This window comes from Chrysemys picta, chromosome 1, assembly GCF_011386835.1.
Source record: "Chrysemys picta bellii isolate R12L10 chromosome 1, ASM1138683v2, whole genome shotgun sequence".
Lineage (NCBI taxonomy): Eukaryota > Metazoa > Chordata > Testudines > Emydidae > Chrysemys > Chrysemys picta.
In genome coordinates, this window is record NC_088791.1 from 296712467 (window position 1) to 296732896 (window position 20430).

Below are 20430 nucleotides of genomic sequence, written 5' to 3' on the forward strand. Positions count from 1 at the left end.
TAAAGTGCCTTCAAGCACCTAGAGTACATTTGGCAAGGAAGTGGGGTTAAGACATTACACTTCCTTCAGTGTCTAAGATGAAGAATCAGAAGTCACTAGTATTTTGGGTTGCTCAGTTTTTGGGTGCCAGCTTGAAAAAAATCTTAGATGGACCCAATTTTCAGAAAGGGCCTAATGTCTGAAAATTGCACTTTCAAAGTGCTTCAGGTTGGGCACACAAAAGTGAAGTCACTTCTTAAAACCTTGTCTAAAGAGTTCAACATCAAAGCCAAAGGGAATAAGATAAATTTGTAGTTAAAGAATTACAAGAGCTTGGATTCTTTCCAAGAGGAAAAGCTATTACTGCACACAATTGAATGCAACTTTGTTCTTATTCTTCTCTCAGGAAAAAATACTTATTCTGATAGACTACACTACCAAAGCTTGTTATAACACCAGTGTCAATCTCAATCTGAATGTTAAACCTTGGTTGCCTTTATGGATTACCATGCATGCAGCATTAGGATGCATTCAGTAGTAGCAGCACGGTCCACTAGTTTTGTATGCTCTGAGAATGTATATTTACAGCACAAATATTTCACATAAATTACTTTAAGTCCCACCTTAATTACTATTCAAAAACAGATTTGAACATCTAAATATATAGGGCGTTAGCATGAATACTGCAGTCCACATTTACAATAAAAGAAAATTCCAAAAAGCATTAGAGAAATTTGAAGCCAGCCTCCAGTAATTTGCATAGAATTCACACCATGTAGAGGGCTCCCAGATCCAGTGCTGAATATTAGGGTTGTCGATTAATCACAGTTTTAATTGCACTGTTAAACAATAGAATACCAATTGAAATTTATTAAATATTTTTAGATGTTTTCTACATTTTCATATATATTGTATTCTGCGTTGTAATTGAAATCAAAGTGTATATTATTTTTGATTATAAATATTTGCACTGTAAAAATGATAAGTAAAAGAAATAGTATTTTTCAATTCATCTCAAAAGTACTGTAGTGCAATCTTTTTGTTATGAAAGTGCAACTTACAAATAGGTTTTTTTGTTACATAACTGCACTCCAAAACAAAACAATGTAAAACTTTAGCGCCTGTAAGTCCACTCAGTCCTACTTCTTGCTCAGACAAACAAGTTTGTTTACATTTGCAGGAGATAATGTTGCACTCTTATTTACAATGTCACCAGAAAGTGAGAACAGGCATTTTGTAGTCGGTATTGCAAGGTATTTACATGCCAGATATACTAAACATTCATAGGCCCCTTCATGCTTTGGCCACCATTCCAGAGGACATGCTTCCATGCTGATGATGCTTGTTAAAAAAATAATGCATTAATTAAATTTATAACTGAACTCCTTGGGGGAGAATTGTATGTCCCCTGCTCTGTTTTACCTGCATTCTGCCATATATTTCATGTTATAGCGATTTCGGATGATGACCCATCACATTGTTCATTTTAAGAACACTTTCACTGCAGATTTGACAAAACGCAAAGAAGGTACCAATGTGAAATTTCTAAAGATAGCTACAGCACTCAACCCAACGTTTAAGAACCTGAAGTGCCTTTCAAAATCTGAGGGACGGGGAGGTTGGGGACGGGGGGATAGAGCATGCCTTCAGAAGTCTTAAAAGAGCGACACTTCAATGTGAAAACTACAGAACCCAAACCACCAGAAAAGAAAATCAATCTTCTGCTAGTGACATCTGACTCAGATAATGAAAATTAACATGCGTTGGTCTGCACTACTTTGGATTGTTGTTGAACAGAACCCATCATCAGCAAGGACGCATGTCCCCTGGAATGGTGGTTGAAGCATGAAGGGACATATAACAACTTTATCACATCGGGCACGTAACTATCTTGCGACGCTGGCTACAACAGTGCCATGTGAACACCTGTTCTCATTTTCAGGTGACATTGTAAACAAGAAGCAGGCAGCATTATCTCCTGCAAATGTAAACAAACTTGTTTGTCTGAGCAATTGGCTGAACAAGAAGTAGGCCTGAGTGGACTTGCAGTCTCTAAAATGTTACATTGTTTTGTTTTTGAATGCAGTTTTTTTGGTACATAATTCTACATTTGTAAGTTCAACTTTCATGATAAAGAAAGTACACTATAATACTTGTATCAGGTGAACTGAAAAATAAGATTTCTTTTCTTTTTTTACAGTGCAAATACTTGTAATCAAAAATAAATATGAAGTGAGCAGTGTACACTTTGTATTCTGTGTTGTAACTGAAATCAATATATTTGAAAATGTAGAAAACATCCCAAAATATTTAAATAAATGGTATTCTATTATTGTTTAATCACGATTAAGCTTTTTCATCGCTCCACAGCCCTGCTGAATATGCTTGCAGATGTTTAGGTGCCACAGTCAGTTTTTTCAACATACCATGTTAGTGCTAAATCCTCTTACTGTATATAGTTGGAGAAACTTTAGCAGAACCCCTAAAACAGACATGCTCTGTGCAGATTCAAACTGCCCATCTAAAAAATTCTATAAAGAAGGTACTTTACCAACTCCTGATGCATCTTCTACCATAGGGTTTATTTCTACCATGGTGGCATCATATTTCATAAAGAGATTATATATCTTGATCATATTATCTGCTGCTTCATCCACCAGGTTAGGGGGAAATCCCATTTTCTGGGCCAACTGAAAGTAAAAAACAAAGTATTCTGGTAATCAGTTTATAACATTAGGCATTTAAATCTTTTATAAATAATTATTATATATTACTTATATATTGAATATATAAAATTATTATATATTAAATATATAAGTATGATTAATTATTATTAAATATTACTTTTATATATTATTTTAACACAGCTATACAAGTCTAGCCTGTAGCTACAGAACTTTACCTACCCTGCAGGGAGTGGCTCCTGGGTTTTGGCTTTTTTAAAACAGTTAATCGCATTTATCCTACATGGGACAGTGAAATTAAGGCTCCCAGGCTATACACTGGACTAAGTACACACCTCTTGAGCTAGATTTATACTCTTTATTGCAAACTAAACACTACATTAAAATATCTTTTAATAATTTACTAATAATGTTTGGAAGTGTCAGTTTTCTTTAGTCAGCCAAAAGGCTGTATAAAATTTACTAAGTATATTTACAAAAGCAAAACTCCCTCTAACTATGATTGTGTGGAAATGTACTCTTTAGTACCCTGACAGCTTGTTCCTTTTTGATGCCTTCCACAATATCAATGGGTTCCTTAATTATCGCATCAGGAGTCTCTGCAGCAACATCTTCAATGTTAACACCACCATGAGAGCTGCCTATAAGTACAGGACCCTAAAGAAAGAGAAAATTTCAATGTAAGATTTGTATCATTCACTATGTTAATTCTTTCCACAAATATTTCAAAGAACCTCTTGTTCTCAGTATGAGATTCTTGGCTTTTGGCAATCCATTAAAGTCGTCTTTTATTCTCTTACTGTTGCTATCTTTTCATTCAAGATACTTATACAATACTTTTATGATATACGATCACCAAGAAGTTTTCCAACTCTAAACTCTTATATCAAAAGGAAGCTTTTCCTAGGTTATCATCATATTTATACTATGGGAAGAAATACCATACTGGCTTAAAGTTAGGACAGAAAAAGGCAGTTATGAAATGGTACATCATACCCTGTGTATCACTTCTGATTACGCTGTCAGTGAACAGAGAACAACCTTCATTTTCTTCATAGTTTACCACACTCCAGCCTCTGAAGGTAAATCTGGGTCTGCACAGCCATTTGCAATAGTTGTTGCACTCTATTTCTATTCACCATGGATCATAAGCCTTGATAACTATAACCACCTCTGAAAACTTGTCTCAGTGCTTGACTGTTCAGTGACATGAGTTAAGTGGTGTCAATACCATTTCACGGTGCATAAAATGTGTCAAAAAAGCCACTTTCACAATTAATCCCAACAGAAGCACCAAAAACTCAATGGGCATGGAGACTGAACAATCCTAGGACCCTGGAAATGATCCATCAAGTTCAGGGTTGAAGCATGTTTGCTCATATGAGTCAACCAACATTCACTGTCACTACACGTGCAGTACTTGTTGCATGCATAATGAGAGACTATAATGAGAGCTAGACTATTAAGTCAGTACTTCCAATAAGCACCTAAGTAGGGTTTAAAAAACATACTTCACAAGTGAAGCTTCAATTACAGTTGTAGAGAGCATGGTTGTTGCTGCATTGGACTGGCTTTTTTTTTTTTTTTTTTTTTTTTTAAATAAAAAGAAAATCATGTTGGATGCTCTTCTTCCAAAAGAAAGGTTCTAGAACCATTTCTTAATATTTTGACAACTACATAATGAATGCAGCTGCAAGGAGAGCTACAAGTGCTTTTGAAAACTTTCAGGCATAATTACAACTCAGTATCATTAGAGCCTAAAAGTATTAGTTTTGCTTAAGACATGACAAGTACATTTCACTCCTTCAGCTGCTTCTGCCCGCAAGGGTTTTATTTTTTGAAGCAAGGTTTGACACTATCAGAATGCATGATATACACCACAGAATCCTCATATTTGGGGTTTTTAAAAAAACTCTTACAAGTCTAGGAAAATATGTATAGTGTTAATTGGGTGCTGATAATCACCCATCACTAGGAGAATTCTTATCCAAAAGAGAAGATTCCCCAAATTTATAAGCAATAAACTACACCTCTACCTAGATATAACGCTGTCCTCGGGAGCCAAAAAATCTTACCGCATTATAGGTGAAACCGTGTTATATTGAACTTGCTTTTATCCGCCAGAATGTGCAGACCTGCCCCCCCGCGGAGTGCTGCTTTACCACGTTATATCAGAATTTGTGTTATATCGCGTCGCATTATATCGGGGTAGAGGTGTAACCCTGTCAACACAGTTTTGTTTTACAAGTCAAACATGAAAAAGGCCATCTACTTTGGTTAAACTTATCATGGCTGAAACTTGCAAGATAAACATCCTTGTTTGAACAATGTGAAATTTTTAGAGGATAAAATATAGCTATTTGTTGTATTTTAATGCCACCTTGTGGCATAAATGAGGTAAACATTTTCAGCCACCCCCTTGTCACTCTTGTATAGAAATTAGACAGCTCTGGATGTCATAAAGCAGCTTAGAGATTTTTAGATGTTTAAGATTGAAATGTTGGACAGTTTCCTATGAAAAGGAAGAGGCCCCTTAACCTAAGAGGAAGAGCAGGGGTAAAAGGAGTAGATAGAATACAAGTTAAACATTTACCAGTTCACCGACTATGCCTGATTTGCGTACAAGTTCTAAATCAGAGAGCAGATATCGTTTCCAAAAAAGTTCTTGTAACGTAAGTGAGAGTGAGCTACAGAATGTACTGAACCATCCTCTCTGCGGGCTTTCTAGCATTATTGCACCAACCAAGGAAGCTGGCGGAGGCCATCTGCTCCAGGTCTGAACTTTAATGATGTAGTTGTACTTTGTACTCACAACAGAAATAAGCCTAGCAGAAAGGCGTAACCTGGGGAGAAGATAGTTCTGGGGCACACACCACCACCACCAACTGGACAGTCCCACAGTTTGTGCAGGACTCAGCTGCAACCCTAAGCACACACACCACTGACATCTCCAGGAGGCATCAGTATCCTTAAGATAAAAAATAAGGAGCTTTGCTAGACACTAGAGTAAATAACTTCTTATAAACGCCGCAATGGATCACCACCACAGAATTACATGTCACCCTCATTGGGCTAGTGTAATTTTAAGTTTAATGCTCATCCCATATCTATAGTGCTTGTAAATTTGATTCAGTCCTCTAGAGACCAGAAGTCATCTTCTTTCCTGGAGTGAAGCCATGATGATTTATTAATTTTGTTCATATATCAGGTAACTTACAAAATTTATTTCATGAAATGTGACGTACTTAATAGACAAATCAACTAGCTCAAAGAAAATCTGCTGCACACATTTCCTCTATAAAATTAAAAATTGGGCACCTATACAACCAGAGTCACACAGATGACTTCAAGGAAGGCTACTAAGTGTTCAGATCTGAATTAAACAGGAACAGCCTAAACATCCATTGTATAGTAAAGAAGAGGGAGGAAGGCGAGACAAACATGCAATAACCTGTACAAACATCATATTAAGTTAAAATTTACTGAACTAAGCTTGTGGGCTTGCGGGTGTCCATTGTATTAAAAATGCTAACATTTATATCAGTGGTCACCAACCGGTAGATCGCGATCTCCGGTCGCTAAAAGTCTGGCGGCGCAGTGAGTCCAAGACAGCTCCCTGACTGCCCTGGCCCCATGCCCCTCCTGGAAGCAGCTGGTATGTCTCTGCAGCCCTGGGTGGAGGGGGAGAGGCGACGCCGCACGCTGCCACTGCCCCTGCCCCCTCTGTGAGCTGCCAATGCCCTTGCCCCCCAGCATGGACTCCATAGCTCCCATTGGCTGGGAACTGCAGCCTGGGGAGGAGGGCAGCAGGTCTCCATGCGCTGCCCATGCCCGCAAGCACCACCCTCGCAGCTCCCATTGGCCATAGTTCCCAGCCAATGGGTGCTGCGGAGTCTGAGGGCGGGGGCAGTGGCAGCTCACGGAGGGGCCACAGAGACATGCCAGCCACTTCCGGGAGCAGCGTGGGGCCAGGGCAGGCAGGGAGCCTGCCTTAGCCCCGCTGTGCCGCCGACCGGGAGTCACCTGTGGTAAACGCCTCCCAGTCAGAGCCTGCATCTCTCACCCCGTCCCGCACCCCATCCTCTGCCCCAGTGCAGAGCCCCCTCCTGTACCCAAACAGCCTCCCAGGCCCTACACCCCCTCCCACACCCCAGCCCCTGCCCCAGTCCTGGGCCTGCACCCAAATTCCCTCCCAGAGCTTGCACCCCTCACCACCTCCTGCACCCTAACCCCCTGCCCCAGGGTCAGCCCGGAGCCCCCTCCCACACTCCGAACCCCTGGGCCCCAGCCCAGAGCCTGCACCTTCTCCCGCACCCCAACCACATGAAAGTGAGTGAGGGTGGAGGAGAGCAAGTGATGGAGGGAGGGAGGAAATGAAGTTGGTGGCATAGAGGCTGGGTTGATCTTAAATTCAAAAAGTGATCTTGTGCATAAAAAGGTTGGAAACCACTGATTTACATACTATTTTTGGATTGTATGTAACTTCTCTCGGAGGGGGAGATATGTTAATATAATTCCTCCAGTTATCGGCAGTTTAAAAGTCAAGTCACCTACATGTCTAAATGGACACAGACACTTGACTTTGGACACCCATTTTTTAAAATCTTGGTCATCTTCTTGCTCTGCACCTCTTTGACAGATGTGGTGGCATGTTTAAAATTAATCCCCAGCACTTAAAATTAAGTGTGGTCAAGGAGACAGAAATTAGATCATTTCTCTATCCAACTGCAATTATCAACTCTGCAGCTCAGAAATGTCACTACTACAGATATCCAGTTATGTAGCATTCATTTAATTGCACTGTGCCACAGCAAATTGCTTTGGTAGTTGAAGTGTTTGGTAGCATGACCTTGGATTGCATGCTTTTTAAACAGAAGGTTAAGTTCATGTACAACTCTATAAATCAGTTTCAAATATAAATGTGACCCATGTGAAGAACAGCAGTAATATTCTTTCAATTCCAAATATAGCAAATTCATTTTAAGAGCACTATTTCTATAGTTACTCACTTGAAATGACCTTTCCATAGTTATTGCAAAATAGTATTCTCTCCTGGGATATCTGCGCTCACAGATAAATACTTGATTGCATATCCTGCCCTTTTCTCCTGTCTGCTTGGTAAACAACTTCTTTCCAATCATTTTGGAGGAAATCTCTTTTGCTTCTTCTGGACTAGAATAAGAGAAGCTCAGAATGTGACAAGAGAAATGCTGAAGTAAAGAGAGTAGAATGAATTAATTTAAGTTTTGTATATTAGTCTACAGTAAAAATATGTTCTTACCTAGTTCATGTCTTCATAGTTCACAAGGCATTTTAATCAAATTAAAATTCCAAGCCATATAAATGGATTGAAGATATTTTCAATTTACCTGATAATTTAGAAATACAACTTACGAAAAAACTATTTTCACTCCGCCTTTGAGGCCACCTTCAAAGGTTCCTTTTCCTCTACCACCAGCTAAAACCTGAGCTTTTACCACAAGGTCCTTTGAACCTAGAATTAAAAAAAAAAAAAATACATATGCCAGAATTTGTCAATCATGACTCCTAAATTAGTCAGTAGCATACCCAAGGCTATTTTCAGATTATTTCCCTCCCACAAGATAGAGCACAGATTATTGAGATTAAGATGGCAGAACTCTCACTTACATTACTCAATGTTTTCTCTTGACAAAAAAATAAATCAGGCTGACATACCAACAAATCTAGGAAAGCTCCAGCTCAAGAAAGAATGCTGGATTTTGGAATCTGAGTCTGTACTTATAAAATGTACAACCTGATTTTTGGTTTAATTAGTCATTATTCAATCATTAGTATACATAATCTAATTGATTAACATTCTCTCAGATCTCAGTACTATTTACATCATTAAATGTCAACACAACTTTTCAAGCCATCATTAGCTAGTATTTTCTTCTTTGTGCAAGAATGAGTAGCCGCATGCATCCACCCTATGCGCTATCTTGCCCGTTAGTATACAACTGAGATACTTTCTCAAGTTAGCTTCCAAATGAGTAGCGTTTGTGCAATCAACTCAGGCCCCAATCCAGCAGACCACTTAAGCACATGCTGGAATGCTTGGCAGAAGTCAGAGCCTAAATGAATCTACCAGTTTTTGTGAGAAAAAACATGAGAACGAGTAGTATAACTTTTAGGCTGTCAAGCTTCTTAATTCAGACTAAATCAAATGTCTACACTACAGACTTCTGTAGGCCATGGTATATCAGTCAGGGGTGCAAAGAGAGATGAACCTTGACTGACATACTTCTACCAGAAGAAGCCATCGGTATAGCTGCAGTTACACTGGCAAAACTGTACTGGCAAAACCGTACATTTACAATTCTAGCTTGTTTTGTTCAGAAGATGGACACATTAGGAAAAGCTATACAAGTACAGCTTTGCCAGTATAAACTGCATCCATACTTGGTGCATTTTGCTAGTATAGTATACAAAGTATAGCATTCCTAGTGTAGACTCAGCCATAACCTTTGGGAAGATACTTTAAGCAGTTTCCACCCTACCCCCAGAGAGGACATAAAAGGTCTTATCTACACTATAAATGCTTTGCTAGTATAGTTACACTGGCAGACACCCCCAGTACAGATGCAATGTATACAGACAGAGCGAGTTTTTCTGCTGGCATAGTAACACCATCTCCCAAATGACACAAGCTATGCTGACAAATGTGTGTCTCCACGGGGGCTTTTGCTGGCATAGCTATGTCGGCTACGATGTGTGGTTTTTCCCTCCCTCACACCCCTCGCCGGCACAGCTAAGCCAACAGAACTTTGTAATATAAACCTGGCCTTCTGAGGACATGTCCCATGATTCTTTGTGCTGCCATAAGCTAAGCTCATTTATGAATTTTTTCCCCAGTGAATAGTGGGAGAACTTGTCTATGCTTTCTGGGAACACCGAGTGGTCATGGGAGAAATTTTGGAAAGGCAGTGGAGGACTAGCAGCACTCAAATTGAACTAGCCTGCTATCATACACTGGCCATGACAGCTGTAGAGTTGTGCTAACCTGAGCTTTATCCTATATCCTACAGGCCAGCCAACTTGAGTTAAAAGTCATAATCAAGTTGAGTTTGTGCACGGTATATGGACAGGACTCAAGTTAGGGGCAATACTCTAGTTATAATCTGAGTTAACTATGCAGTGAAAAAGTATTAGTAGCCAATCCAACACTAAAAAAAAAAAAAAAAAAAAAAAGCTATAAGCAGCTCTCTTTAAATTTTCTGTCACTATCAATCTCTTTGGTATAAAATATTTGAAGACAGTTCGTGAGTTAAGATGTGAGTACATGTAGACTTACTATGACCTTTACATCCAAGAGAATTATCTTCACAATCCTATTCCATTTTTATATCTACTGAATACTGGATGTCATGTAGATTAGACCAGGGGTTCTCAAACTTCATTGCCGTGACCCCCTTCTGACAACAAAAATTACTACACGACCTCAGGAGAGGGGACCAAAGCCTGAGCCTGTCCGAGTCCCTCTACCACTGGGGGTAGCTAAAGCCCAAGGGCTTTAGCCTCAGGTGGGGGGACCTGTAATCTGAGCCTCGCTGCCCAGGGCCGAAGCTTGAGCCTCGCCGCCCAGGGCCAAAGCCCTGGCTGTGGGGCTCGGGCTTCAGCTTCAGCCCGGGGTAGTGGGGCTCAGGCTTCGGCCCCAGGCCCCAACAAGTCTAACGCCAGCTCTGGCGATCCCATTAAAACGGGGTCACAACCCATTTTGGGGTCCCAACCCACAGTTTGAGAATCACTGGATTAGACTAATATTTTCATAGAAGTCATAAAAGAAATACTTGGGACTCTTATTATTCATGTTACCCTTCCAGGAGACTATTCTGTCTTCGTTTAGTTGTACAAGCCTTATGTTTAGCGTCAAGCATAAGGTAACCAACCACCAGATATAAACAAGATTAGTGTTCACTGGCCAATGATATTGCTATACACTCTGCTCTGCAAACAAAACAGACCTACCCAGTGGCCGATTAGCTACTGGGCCAATGGGACCCATCTCCAGGAACCCCAGCCAATTGGGGGACCCACAGAAAAATGGGCACCCCGCCTGGTGCTTGTGCCAGGGAGCAGGAGCAGGGGCTTGCCCCACTCTGCCTGCCTGGCACTCCTGCCAGGGGACTGCAGGCAGACAGGGGAGGAGGGGCCCCCACTTGCTCTGGCCCAGGGCCCCACAAACTCTTAATCCGCCTCTGGACCTACTAGTCAAACTCTACAACATACAAACAATCTGTTTCAACGAATACATTAATGGAGAACTGACCCAAAAAAGTTAATATGTAACATGGGTAAAAGAAAAGTAGAAACAGGTACAAAGGCAGGACCAAAAAAAAAAAAAAAAAAGACATCCTTCCATGACAGATAGAATCCACTTGGGTGGCTTTATGAAGTTCAGAAGTTATACTCATTTCACTATGAAGATTTTCACAAAGATGTATATTTGGTATTTTGATGACAGTAGAGGAATACTGCTATACATCAAAGCTCTTCATCAGGTACTCAGGAACCAGAAGAGAGGATAATTTGTCTAACATCACAGGGCAACTCAGTGGCAATGTTGGGAAGAGAATCCAGTTTTCTAGACTTCCAGTCCTGGGCTAAATCTGCAAAGCAGTAGGTGCCTCTCTATAGATCAGGGATGGCCAAACTTACTGACCCTCCAACCCACATATAACAATCTTCAGAAGTTCAAGAGCCAGGGTGCACCTGACAGGGCTGGGGGCTTCAGCCTGGATCCTGCGTCAGGTGGGGCTGAAGCCCCGTGACACTCCCTGCCCTGCAGGGCTGAAACCCCAAGACACCCCCCTTCCCGCAAGGCAGAAGCCTCTGCCCTATCACCCTGCTGCAAGGCAGACGTCCTGAGCTCCCCCCAGCAGTCTGGTAGGTGAAGAATGGAGGGGAACCTTGGGGTCTCCGCGAGCTGCACTTTAATGGTAAAGCCATACGAGCCACAATTTTGCCACCCCTGCTATAGATGTTTTCAGGCATTGTTTTTGATTGACACCAATATTTATTAGCCTAATTTCTCTAAGCCACTAAGTTTACTCAAAGATTTTCTGCCTATAAGCAGACAAATCGTGAATATCTAGAATTCTATTTTAACCCCTCTTTTTCTAGCCATCATCATACCTACTAGAACAAAAGTCAATATCCTACCACAGCAGAGCCTGGTGCCAGCCAGAGAAAGTAGAAGGAGCAGCTTCAGCTAGAAACACGCAAACAATCTTTTTGTCCTCCCTTAAGAAGTTGAAAGGGACAGGTTTGGAGAACACGAAATGGACACAGGGGTGTTTGTATGTTCCACTTTACAGGTATAAGCAGAAAATGAACTGTTCAAACTCAAGCAACAGTGTTGTGGGCAGCTGTGGAGAGCACCAGCAGTATTTGCCCTTCTGAAATGCTGACTAAAGAGAAAGGGGATTCTTTACTAAAGCAGGCTTTGTAGTTTTGGATTTTTGTTATTGTTGTTGGGTTTTATTTAAGTCTCCCCCCCCCCCCCCCCTTGAGTAGGATTAGACTCTGGAAAGCTGACAGCCTTGGATTCAATAAATTTCCAACAAATGAGCAGAGAATAAGTAGTGAAGAATCTGAGTTTATTTTTCATTAAAGTTTAAAGAAAACTGTAGACAGTGCAGTTATAATACATATATAAATTGAGACATGTTATTGGTACACATAACCTCTCTGTCCACTCCTTAAGTATAACGAGCCATTTCAAAATTCAACAGACCACAGAGGAGATTTTCAAAGCAATTCAAGGGATTCAGTAGTGATCTGAAACTCTTAACTATTACACAGAATGAGAAATATACAGCAGAGTTTAGCTCTACCTTCTCTTGCCATGAAATATCCTAATTCACTTAAACAACCAACCTACTGGACTACAAGAAGCAACAAGGAATCCAAAGTATGAGAATAGAATTATAAGCTTCAGCATTTTCTGTTCATCTAAGAATAGGCAAGAAACATTAAAGGAGATCTTATCTGAATATACTATCTAGTAAATGTGTTTCCTTTTATTTGCTTCATTAAACTATAGGCTAATCAGGTCATAGAATATCAGGGTTGGAAGGGACCTCAGGAGGTCATCTAGTCCAACCCCCTGCTCAAAGCAGGACCAATGCCCAGACAGATTTTTACCCGAGTTCCCTAAGTGGCCCCCTCAAGGATTGAACTCACAACCCTGGGTTTAGCAGGCCAATGCTCAAACCACTGAGCTATCCCTCCCCCCCACTGTCTAGAAGCATCTCAGGGGGAAAAATGAGTTTGGCTATGATGAATTCCATTTCCTGTATGTCTACATCTCTATTCAAATTTCTCATGAGTCTCCTGAAGGACCCAAAAAGATAGCTGTGATCAAGATTTGAAAAGTCTGCTATTGAAAAGGAAATAGATTAAAAAAATAGATATTCTAGCCTTCTTTCTTCAGCTTGGCTTCAACAGTGTGTCCGCTGCAGACCTTCAGCACTCATTTCCCCCCTGGGGGCCAAAACTAGCACACTCCAGTTCTCTATTTAGAAACACTGTTGAAAAGAACCTGTTGCTCTGACCTATGTATTTGTGATACCCTGTACCCCATGTTCACCACTTTTATATGGTTATGATATATTTTGTACAAAGTATGCCTTGTGAGTGATCATTTGAAAATTTAATCTGCTGAATATTATCTTGTTGAAACATATGCAAACATCACTCACTGCATGTAAAATTATGAGATTTTGCTATGTGATTGTTACTGAAATACGTTGCAGATCTGGGTAACACCCACAAATTATTTTTTGAGGGCTTGTTTACGCTGGCAAGTTTTGTCACCAAAAACTGCCTTTTGGCAATAAAACAGCAAGAGCACACACACACTACAATGGGACTTTTGTCACGGAGAACACACAGTTTTGGCAACAAAAAACTTCCACCCCAGGAGAGACTTTTGTCTTTTCCCCTCCCTTTATTGTCAGCAAAGCCAGTGTAGACACTGCTAATTGTTTTGTCCACAGAACTGGCTTCCGCCAGTATCCCACAATGCTTGTCCTGTTCCTCTGCTCAGTGTTTTGATCTCTGCTGCCCTGCACTCCTCTTCTTTCAAAGCTGCGGGAAGTATCTGTGTGCTGCTGTTTGAGGAACAAAGAGCAAATAATTGGATCTGCCCTGCACTAGGGACACAGCAGCAGGCAGACTGCTGCTGCAGGAGGAGGGGGACAAACTGCTGTGCTGCTTTGCCATTCCTCAGCACAGAGAGCTCACAGAGCTACTTGTGATGCTGCTCTCTGCAGCTAAGGGGGCTGTGGGAGAACTGGGAGAGAATCCCAAGATGCGCAGCGACCAGCTCTTCCTTCCCACAATGCTGCACTGTGGGATACATACCCATGATGTATTGCTCACTCTGTAGATGGTGTCCCCAATGTGGACATGATCTGTTGACAGAAGGAGCAAGTGTGAACACCCTTTGGCAATTTGTTTTGTCGACTTTTCGCTGTCGACATAAGTTTTGTCAACAAAACTTGGTAGTGTAGACAAGCCCTCAGAGACAAAGGCACACTAGCAAGGTGCTAAAGGGCCATTACCTGGCCCTTAACTGGCCAATATACTTAACTGGCCATCCACCAGCAGTGGAGAAGGTATAAACAAGAAATTTACATTTCATCCCAGAGACAGTTTGAATCTCATGCACACAGATAACTGTTTGTCTACAACCCAGTGCAGGGGAGGGATAATCCTCAAAGAGAGGAGAAGACTATAAAAAGAAGAGTGTGACCTCCCCATCACCCCTTTCTTCCTCCCATCCCTCTGCTCGGGGCATCAACAAATACTAAAGCACATTGAACTGGGGGACCGGTCCCTGGCTGAAAGAAAATCCAGTCTGTGAACTGTTACAGCTCATGGCAAGAGAGATATTTGGCTTTTAAGTTCATTTAGGTAGTAGCTTGTGTTTCTCTTATTTCTTTTGTAACCAATTCTGACTTTTATATTTTATCACTATTAATCCTTAAAATCTATTTTTCTCTGCATGAAAAACTTGTTTTATTTAAACCATTGTGTTTGGGAACCTCTACTTAGGATGACAAGGCTGGTGCAGAATCATTACCCAGTGTTGGAATGACATGAGCTTACACTGTCCAGAAGAATACAGAGCAGTGCAAGACGTGCATTTCTGGGGCACAAGGCTGGGACTGGGTATATGCAGGTGTCGCCGTGTAAGTAATTTATGTTTGGCTAGGCTTGTAGCACTCAATACTGTGTAGCTGGGAGCAAGTTACATGCTGGAGGCTGTCTATGAACAGGCCAGGTGTGGCTGTTCTGGCAGCAAGTCAGCGTAAGAGGCATCCCAGGCTAGAGACTTAAGGGGGCACCGCTGTTCAATAGTCCAGATTGTACCCTGGGGAACGTCACAGTGTTTTAATACTTTACAGCCCCAGTAACTTGACTTTTTGGCTCCATTTCTTTTCATTTCTGTACTTCATGTACTTGCAAATTCTCTTTAGGGGAAGAGATTGTCTTTTCAAGAGAAGACATTACTTTTGATTCCATAATAAACTTAGACTAGGCAGACCTTTTAAACAGCATGAAAGCTTTGGTATAACCTCCAAATATCCTGATTATTCAAGAATTGAGTCTGTATTTTAATTGCAAGACAAGAAGTTAGTGTGGAGGATTGCATCTTGGTGATCCAGTCAATGGGTTAGCAGACCACAGCTTCTTCAAGACTTTAAAAAATGTTGGCTAATATCAAAAAAGTCCTCAAATTATCACTGAGCTAGATTTATAAAATGTTTTATGGACAGGACCTTGTACACTGATTTATCAGATTAAAAAATCTAATGCACAGTGCTTCAACAGTCATTCTTTAAGAAGTACTGTGAATGAGCTTACATGCTTGATTAAAGGTGTTGCACAAATTATTGTGTAAAAATGTCTTGATTTGTTTGATAATTTTATATGCGTACCTGCTATTAAATGGAACAGATGTAGCGATTGTTAAGAGATTCTACAAAACTGCATATCATTAAATTCAGTTAGATACCCAGTGCTATTAGAACAGGGTTTTTGGTCATCTCCTCCTCACACTCCAACCCAAACGGGCAAAAAACGGTAGTAAAGAATTCAATAAAATAAAAACAAAGACAGGTTCACTTAACCTTTGGCTCAGTTTAAGAAAGCAAGCGCATTACTGCTGCCTCTTTAATTGGGGTAGAATAAGATGCCACAACAAAATCCTGCTGGGGAGTACTACAAAGCAAATGGCAAGGGAACATGATTTACATGCTCAGTAGCTATCTATCTCAACACACAAGACTAGGAAACAGGGAGCTAGACGCCTCAATGCTGGCTGTCCATATCATAGGGCAGGGGTAGGCAACCTATGGCACGCGTTCCGAAGGTGGCACGCAAGCTGATTTTTAGTAGCACTCACACTGCCTGGGTCCTGGCCACCAGTCCAGGGGACTCTGCATTTTAATATAATTTTAAATTAAGCTTCTTAAACATTGTGAAACCTTATTTACTTTACATACAACAATAGTTTAGTTATATATTATAGACTTATAGAAAGAGACCTTCTAAAAAGGTTAAAATGTATTATTGGCACGCGAAACCTTAAATTAGAGTGAATAAATGAAGACTCGGCACACCACTTCTGAAAGATTGCCGACCCCGTCATAGGGCATGTCTACACTTGCAGTAAAGCGCTTTGAGTTAAACCAGCCTTCATATAGTGCAGTAGGGAAAGCGCTGCAATCTGTCCACACTGACAGCTTCAAGCGCACTGGCGTGGCCACATTAGCAGCAGCATTGGGAGTGGTGCATTATGGGCCACTATCCCAGCATGCAAGTGACTGCCACATGCTTTTAAAATGGGAGGGGTGGGGTGTAGTGGAGTGTGAAAGGGAGTGTGTTGTGTGTATGTGGGGGGGGGAGAGAGTGGGTTTTTGGGAGGCTGAGAGCATGTCAGCATACTGTCTTGTAAGTTCAGACAGCAGCAGACCTCCCTTAGCCCCCCCCCAGCATTCCACAGTAATGGTTGCTTTGTCTCAGAGCCAGCTGTCAGAAACTGAGCTTTCAAAGTCGCATTCCTAGGAGAGTTCAAAACAATGACAAGAGTGGCCATTTGACTTAAGGGGATTATGGGACATTTCCGGAGGCCGATCAGAGCACAGTAACGCAACACCTTGTTCACACTGACGCCAGGGCGCTGTAGCCAAGGCGCAGCAAACGTTATTCCTCTCACCGAGGTGGAGTACCGGCAGCACTGTAGCTGCGGAGTCAGAGCGCTCTACGTGCCTTACCAGTGTGGACGGGTAGGGAGCTAGTGCGCCCGGGGCTCCTTTATTGCACTGTAACTCGCAAATGTAGCCAAGCCCTTAGTTCCATTACATTTTTGGGATCTAAAGCAGGTAAACTCCATAACACCAAACTTTTGAAGAAACAATGTCAGAACCACCACTCAAGCCTACTAGCTTCAGTGTTCCAAGTGATTTTCAAGTTTGTGGCAAAATAGATTTCAGCCAGAAGGGCCACAAGTGAGCCAGATGCTGACTGTTAGTTCGGGCACCGGAGTGATGTGAGGTGTTTTAGGGAGCATAGTCCCAGGGATAAGTGCTCTGCAAGACTTGGATGTATGATAATGTGACCGATAAAGAACAAAAGTTAGCATCTACGCAATAAGGAGTGCAACCGTACATATGCTAAAGTATTGCACCTCCACCCAAGGAAATTGTGAACTTGTAGCTCATATTACAGTGAACAGGAAATGTCAGTGCAATATCAAGAAATCATTTGACACAGCCACTCTTTATATTAAATTCTAATTTTATTACTACTTTGTCCTATTCCACTCTCCACTTATTTGCTGCAGCCATCTGTTGTCTCCCATCAGATGCTAAGATTATGAATTTTCTGGGGCAGTTCTGGGCCTATTTATTACAAGTATATACAACACCTAGAACAAGGCCTTGATAGGGGCCTCCAAGCACTAAAATATAAAAAAAAGTGATAGTTTCCCCTTTAAATATAAAGTGAGCATCTACTTTTACTACTAAAATGTTATGCCTCAAGTGGTGGTTCTCTTAGTGCTTGTCTACATGGGAATTTTTTTCTAGTTATACAGATATAGTTAAACCGTTGTAGTTATAGCAGTGAAACTCCCCATGTGGACAAACATACAAAACAAAAACACACTTACTCTGGGGTCCCTCCCATTCATCTTATGCTATTTCCAAAGTGACATATGTTAATATGGAAAAAAACACTCATACTGGAATAATATCTATAAAACAGTCATATCTATAAAACTACAGTGGTTTACATTTACACCCTATCTCATACTGGTATACCTTTCCATTTAAACAAGTACTCAAGAACAGGAAAGCTACATATGCAACCTACAAATTTCAAAGCGAACAGACACTTTCATTAGTAGTTATAACATTTCTGTCCAAGAATCTCTCTAGGATTTTATCAAAATTAAAAAGGTACTTAAATACAATGGACTTAAGATCAGAATTTGTTCAGACAGTTGGTACAATTAACACTGATGAAAAGAGTGGCTGCTTGAAAGTTAATTATACTTAGATGCAGCATCTGTTCAGGACATCAAAATCTATGAGGTGCCAGTATTGTTATATATGAATAGCCACAGTTTATTAATTGGGGTAAAACTTCATACAGGGACCAGCCCTGTCTTTGTGTCTTGGAATATTAATTTATTTGCTTATTTAGGAGGAATGAGGGAATTTCTAGAAAGACAAAAATTACTGGAGAATGTTTTTTAGTGGAGATGTTTCACGTATTGCCTCAATGATTCTGTATCAGGTTAGGTTAGTTTGAAAGTGAAGAGATTTTTTTTCTGAATTCAAGCTGAGTTCTTTTCTGTTCGAAACAATGCTAGTAACAGACCCTGCAGGCCAAGTTCTGCCCTAAAATAAGCCTGGGCAACCCCACTGTCTTTACTGGGATTGCACTGGCTTAGGGGTGAGGGGGTAAATGGGGGGGGAGGGGATTGGTCCTGCAAATCAAACTTAATTTTGTACATATATGAACCAAAATAGAATTCAGCTTGTACTTCGTACATGAGTTGGTTCTGCATTGTTAACAGAAGTAAAGTCTTACTGCTATCTCTAGTAAATGGTAAGAAAATCTGACTCCCAATACACAGGGAGATCTTAAAAGTTACTTTAAATGAGAACTCATTTTTTAAATTAAATTTTCTCTAACACACCGTAAGATTTGGAAAGTGTGTTTATACATCCTTCCTAACCTGCAGTTCAGAAATGTGCTCTAATTGCAACATACCATATGCATAGCCCTGAGCACAATGATGTCCTGGTTCCTGACTAAGGCTTCTAGGTGCTACAATAATATAAATAATGACTCTTCATCCTTCCTTTGAAAAATTACACTGGATACAAAACAAGGGTATGCAGCTTCATGCTCAAGGTACATGAAGCTGGAAAACAGTTTATATTACATAGATGTTGCTAATCACAATATTGGATCAGGTTACCTGTCAACTGACAAAAGACACCACATTTGTTTGGGCAATAGTTGTAAGTGGGAAAGTGAAATACTGCATAACCTTAAAAAAGTCTGAACATAGTAAAACTGCTGGTAACAATCAATAAAATATTTTCCCAACTCTTAACTAAACTATTTCCTCTTCCGTAACAATCCTTTTTAATTTTATTACACAAGTGAGCAATAGACTCATTGAATTCTGTGAAGTGGCAAAAAAAATCTTATTGTAATGATCACATTTATCAGATGTACTAAACAGTTTCTCAAGTACTGTCAATTTAAAAGGGCTAAATTCCCAAAAAGTCTACTACTACCACCACCACTCTTGTCGTAAGCTGATGTTTGTCTGCTTGATTCCCATAGAGGCTACTTAAAGATTATGTCCTATCTTCAGCTCCTTCACAGAATTCAATTAGCCTGTCAGTTTAAGGGAAGCAAACACGTTAATACAAGGTCAGCTGGACTGTTTGGAGTCAGATCTTGTGGGAGATCTATGTGCAGCAGCAGACAGGTGAACATAGAGAAAATAAACAGTGTTGTGATAAGGGAATGATCAGGTTGATGGAAGAAGAAGGAAAAGTAACCTAGTGGGTGCAGAGGGATCCATGTTAGGCCCAGTCTTTCTTAAGATTTTCAATGGTGTTCTAAAAGAGGTATAGGCAGCATGTTAATGAAATATGAAAGTTATAGCACTGAAAGGCAGTGTGAACAAGTCAAGAGGGAAATACAAAAGGCTTATCTACAATAAACCTCAAGCCATGGGAATGAATCTGGTTATAGAACACTTATCCCTTAACCCAGGTAGAAACAAGGCTGTAAACAGGTTCTCTGACTGTTGTATTTGTAGCATAGACTAGGACTTTGAGATCTGAGGTGTGGGCAGAAAACATGCGACTTCACCGGGGGGGGGGGGGGGGGGGAGGAAGAGACGAGGGGGGGACGAGGCCTAATACATCTGAGGAAGTAATTCAGATAACTCACTGAGAGAAGTGGTAATGATGAAATTCTTGAGTGATAATGGACAGCAAGTTAGACATAAATTTGCAATTTATTATAGCAGTAAGAGAAGCCCAATCCTGGGCTGCGTAAAAAGTGACACATTCAGTATTAGTTTAATTATACCTCAAGCATCCTAGATTTTGCAGCACATTTGCATTTTGGGCAATTATGCCTTCCTGTTCCATAGCACCAAGCTGAGCAAAAGTCTATAGATGAGAAAAGAGACTCTTTCCCC

General features: G+C 40.7%; 1 protein-coding gene across 1 annotated transcript in view; it reads right to left on the bottom strand.

The window, feature by feature from the left end:
• The window catches only part of SUCLA2 (succinate-CoA ligase ADP-forming subunit beta), a 48613-nt gene that overhangs the window by 22028 nt on the left and 6155 nt on the right, over positions 1-20430 (bottom strand). Inside the window, exons 3-6 of the mRNA XM_005287152.5 lie at positions 8058-8157; positions 7673-7835; positions 3192-3320; positions 2531-2669 (exon numbers count right to left, since the gene is read on the bottom strand). Of these exons, the coding sequence (XP_005287209.1) occupies positions 2531-2669; positions 3192-3320; positions 7673-7835; positions 8058-8157 (531 nt within the window). The remainder of the gene's footprint in view (positions 1-2530; positions 2670-3191; positions 3321-7672; positions 7836-8057; positions 8158-20430) is intronic.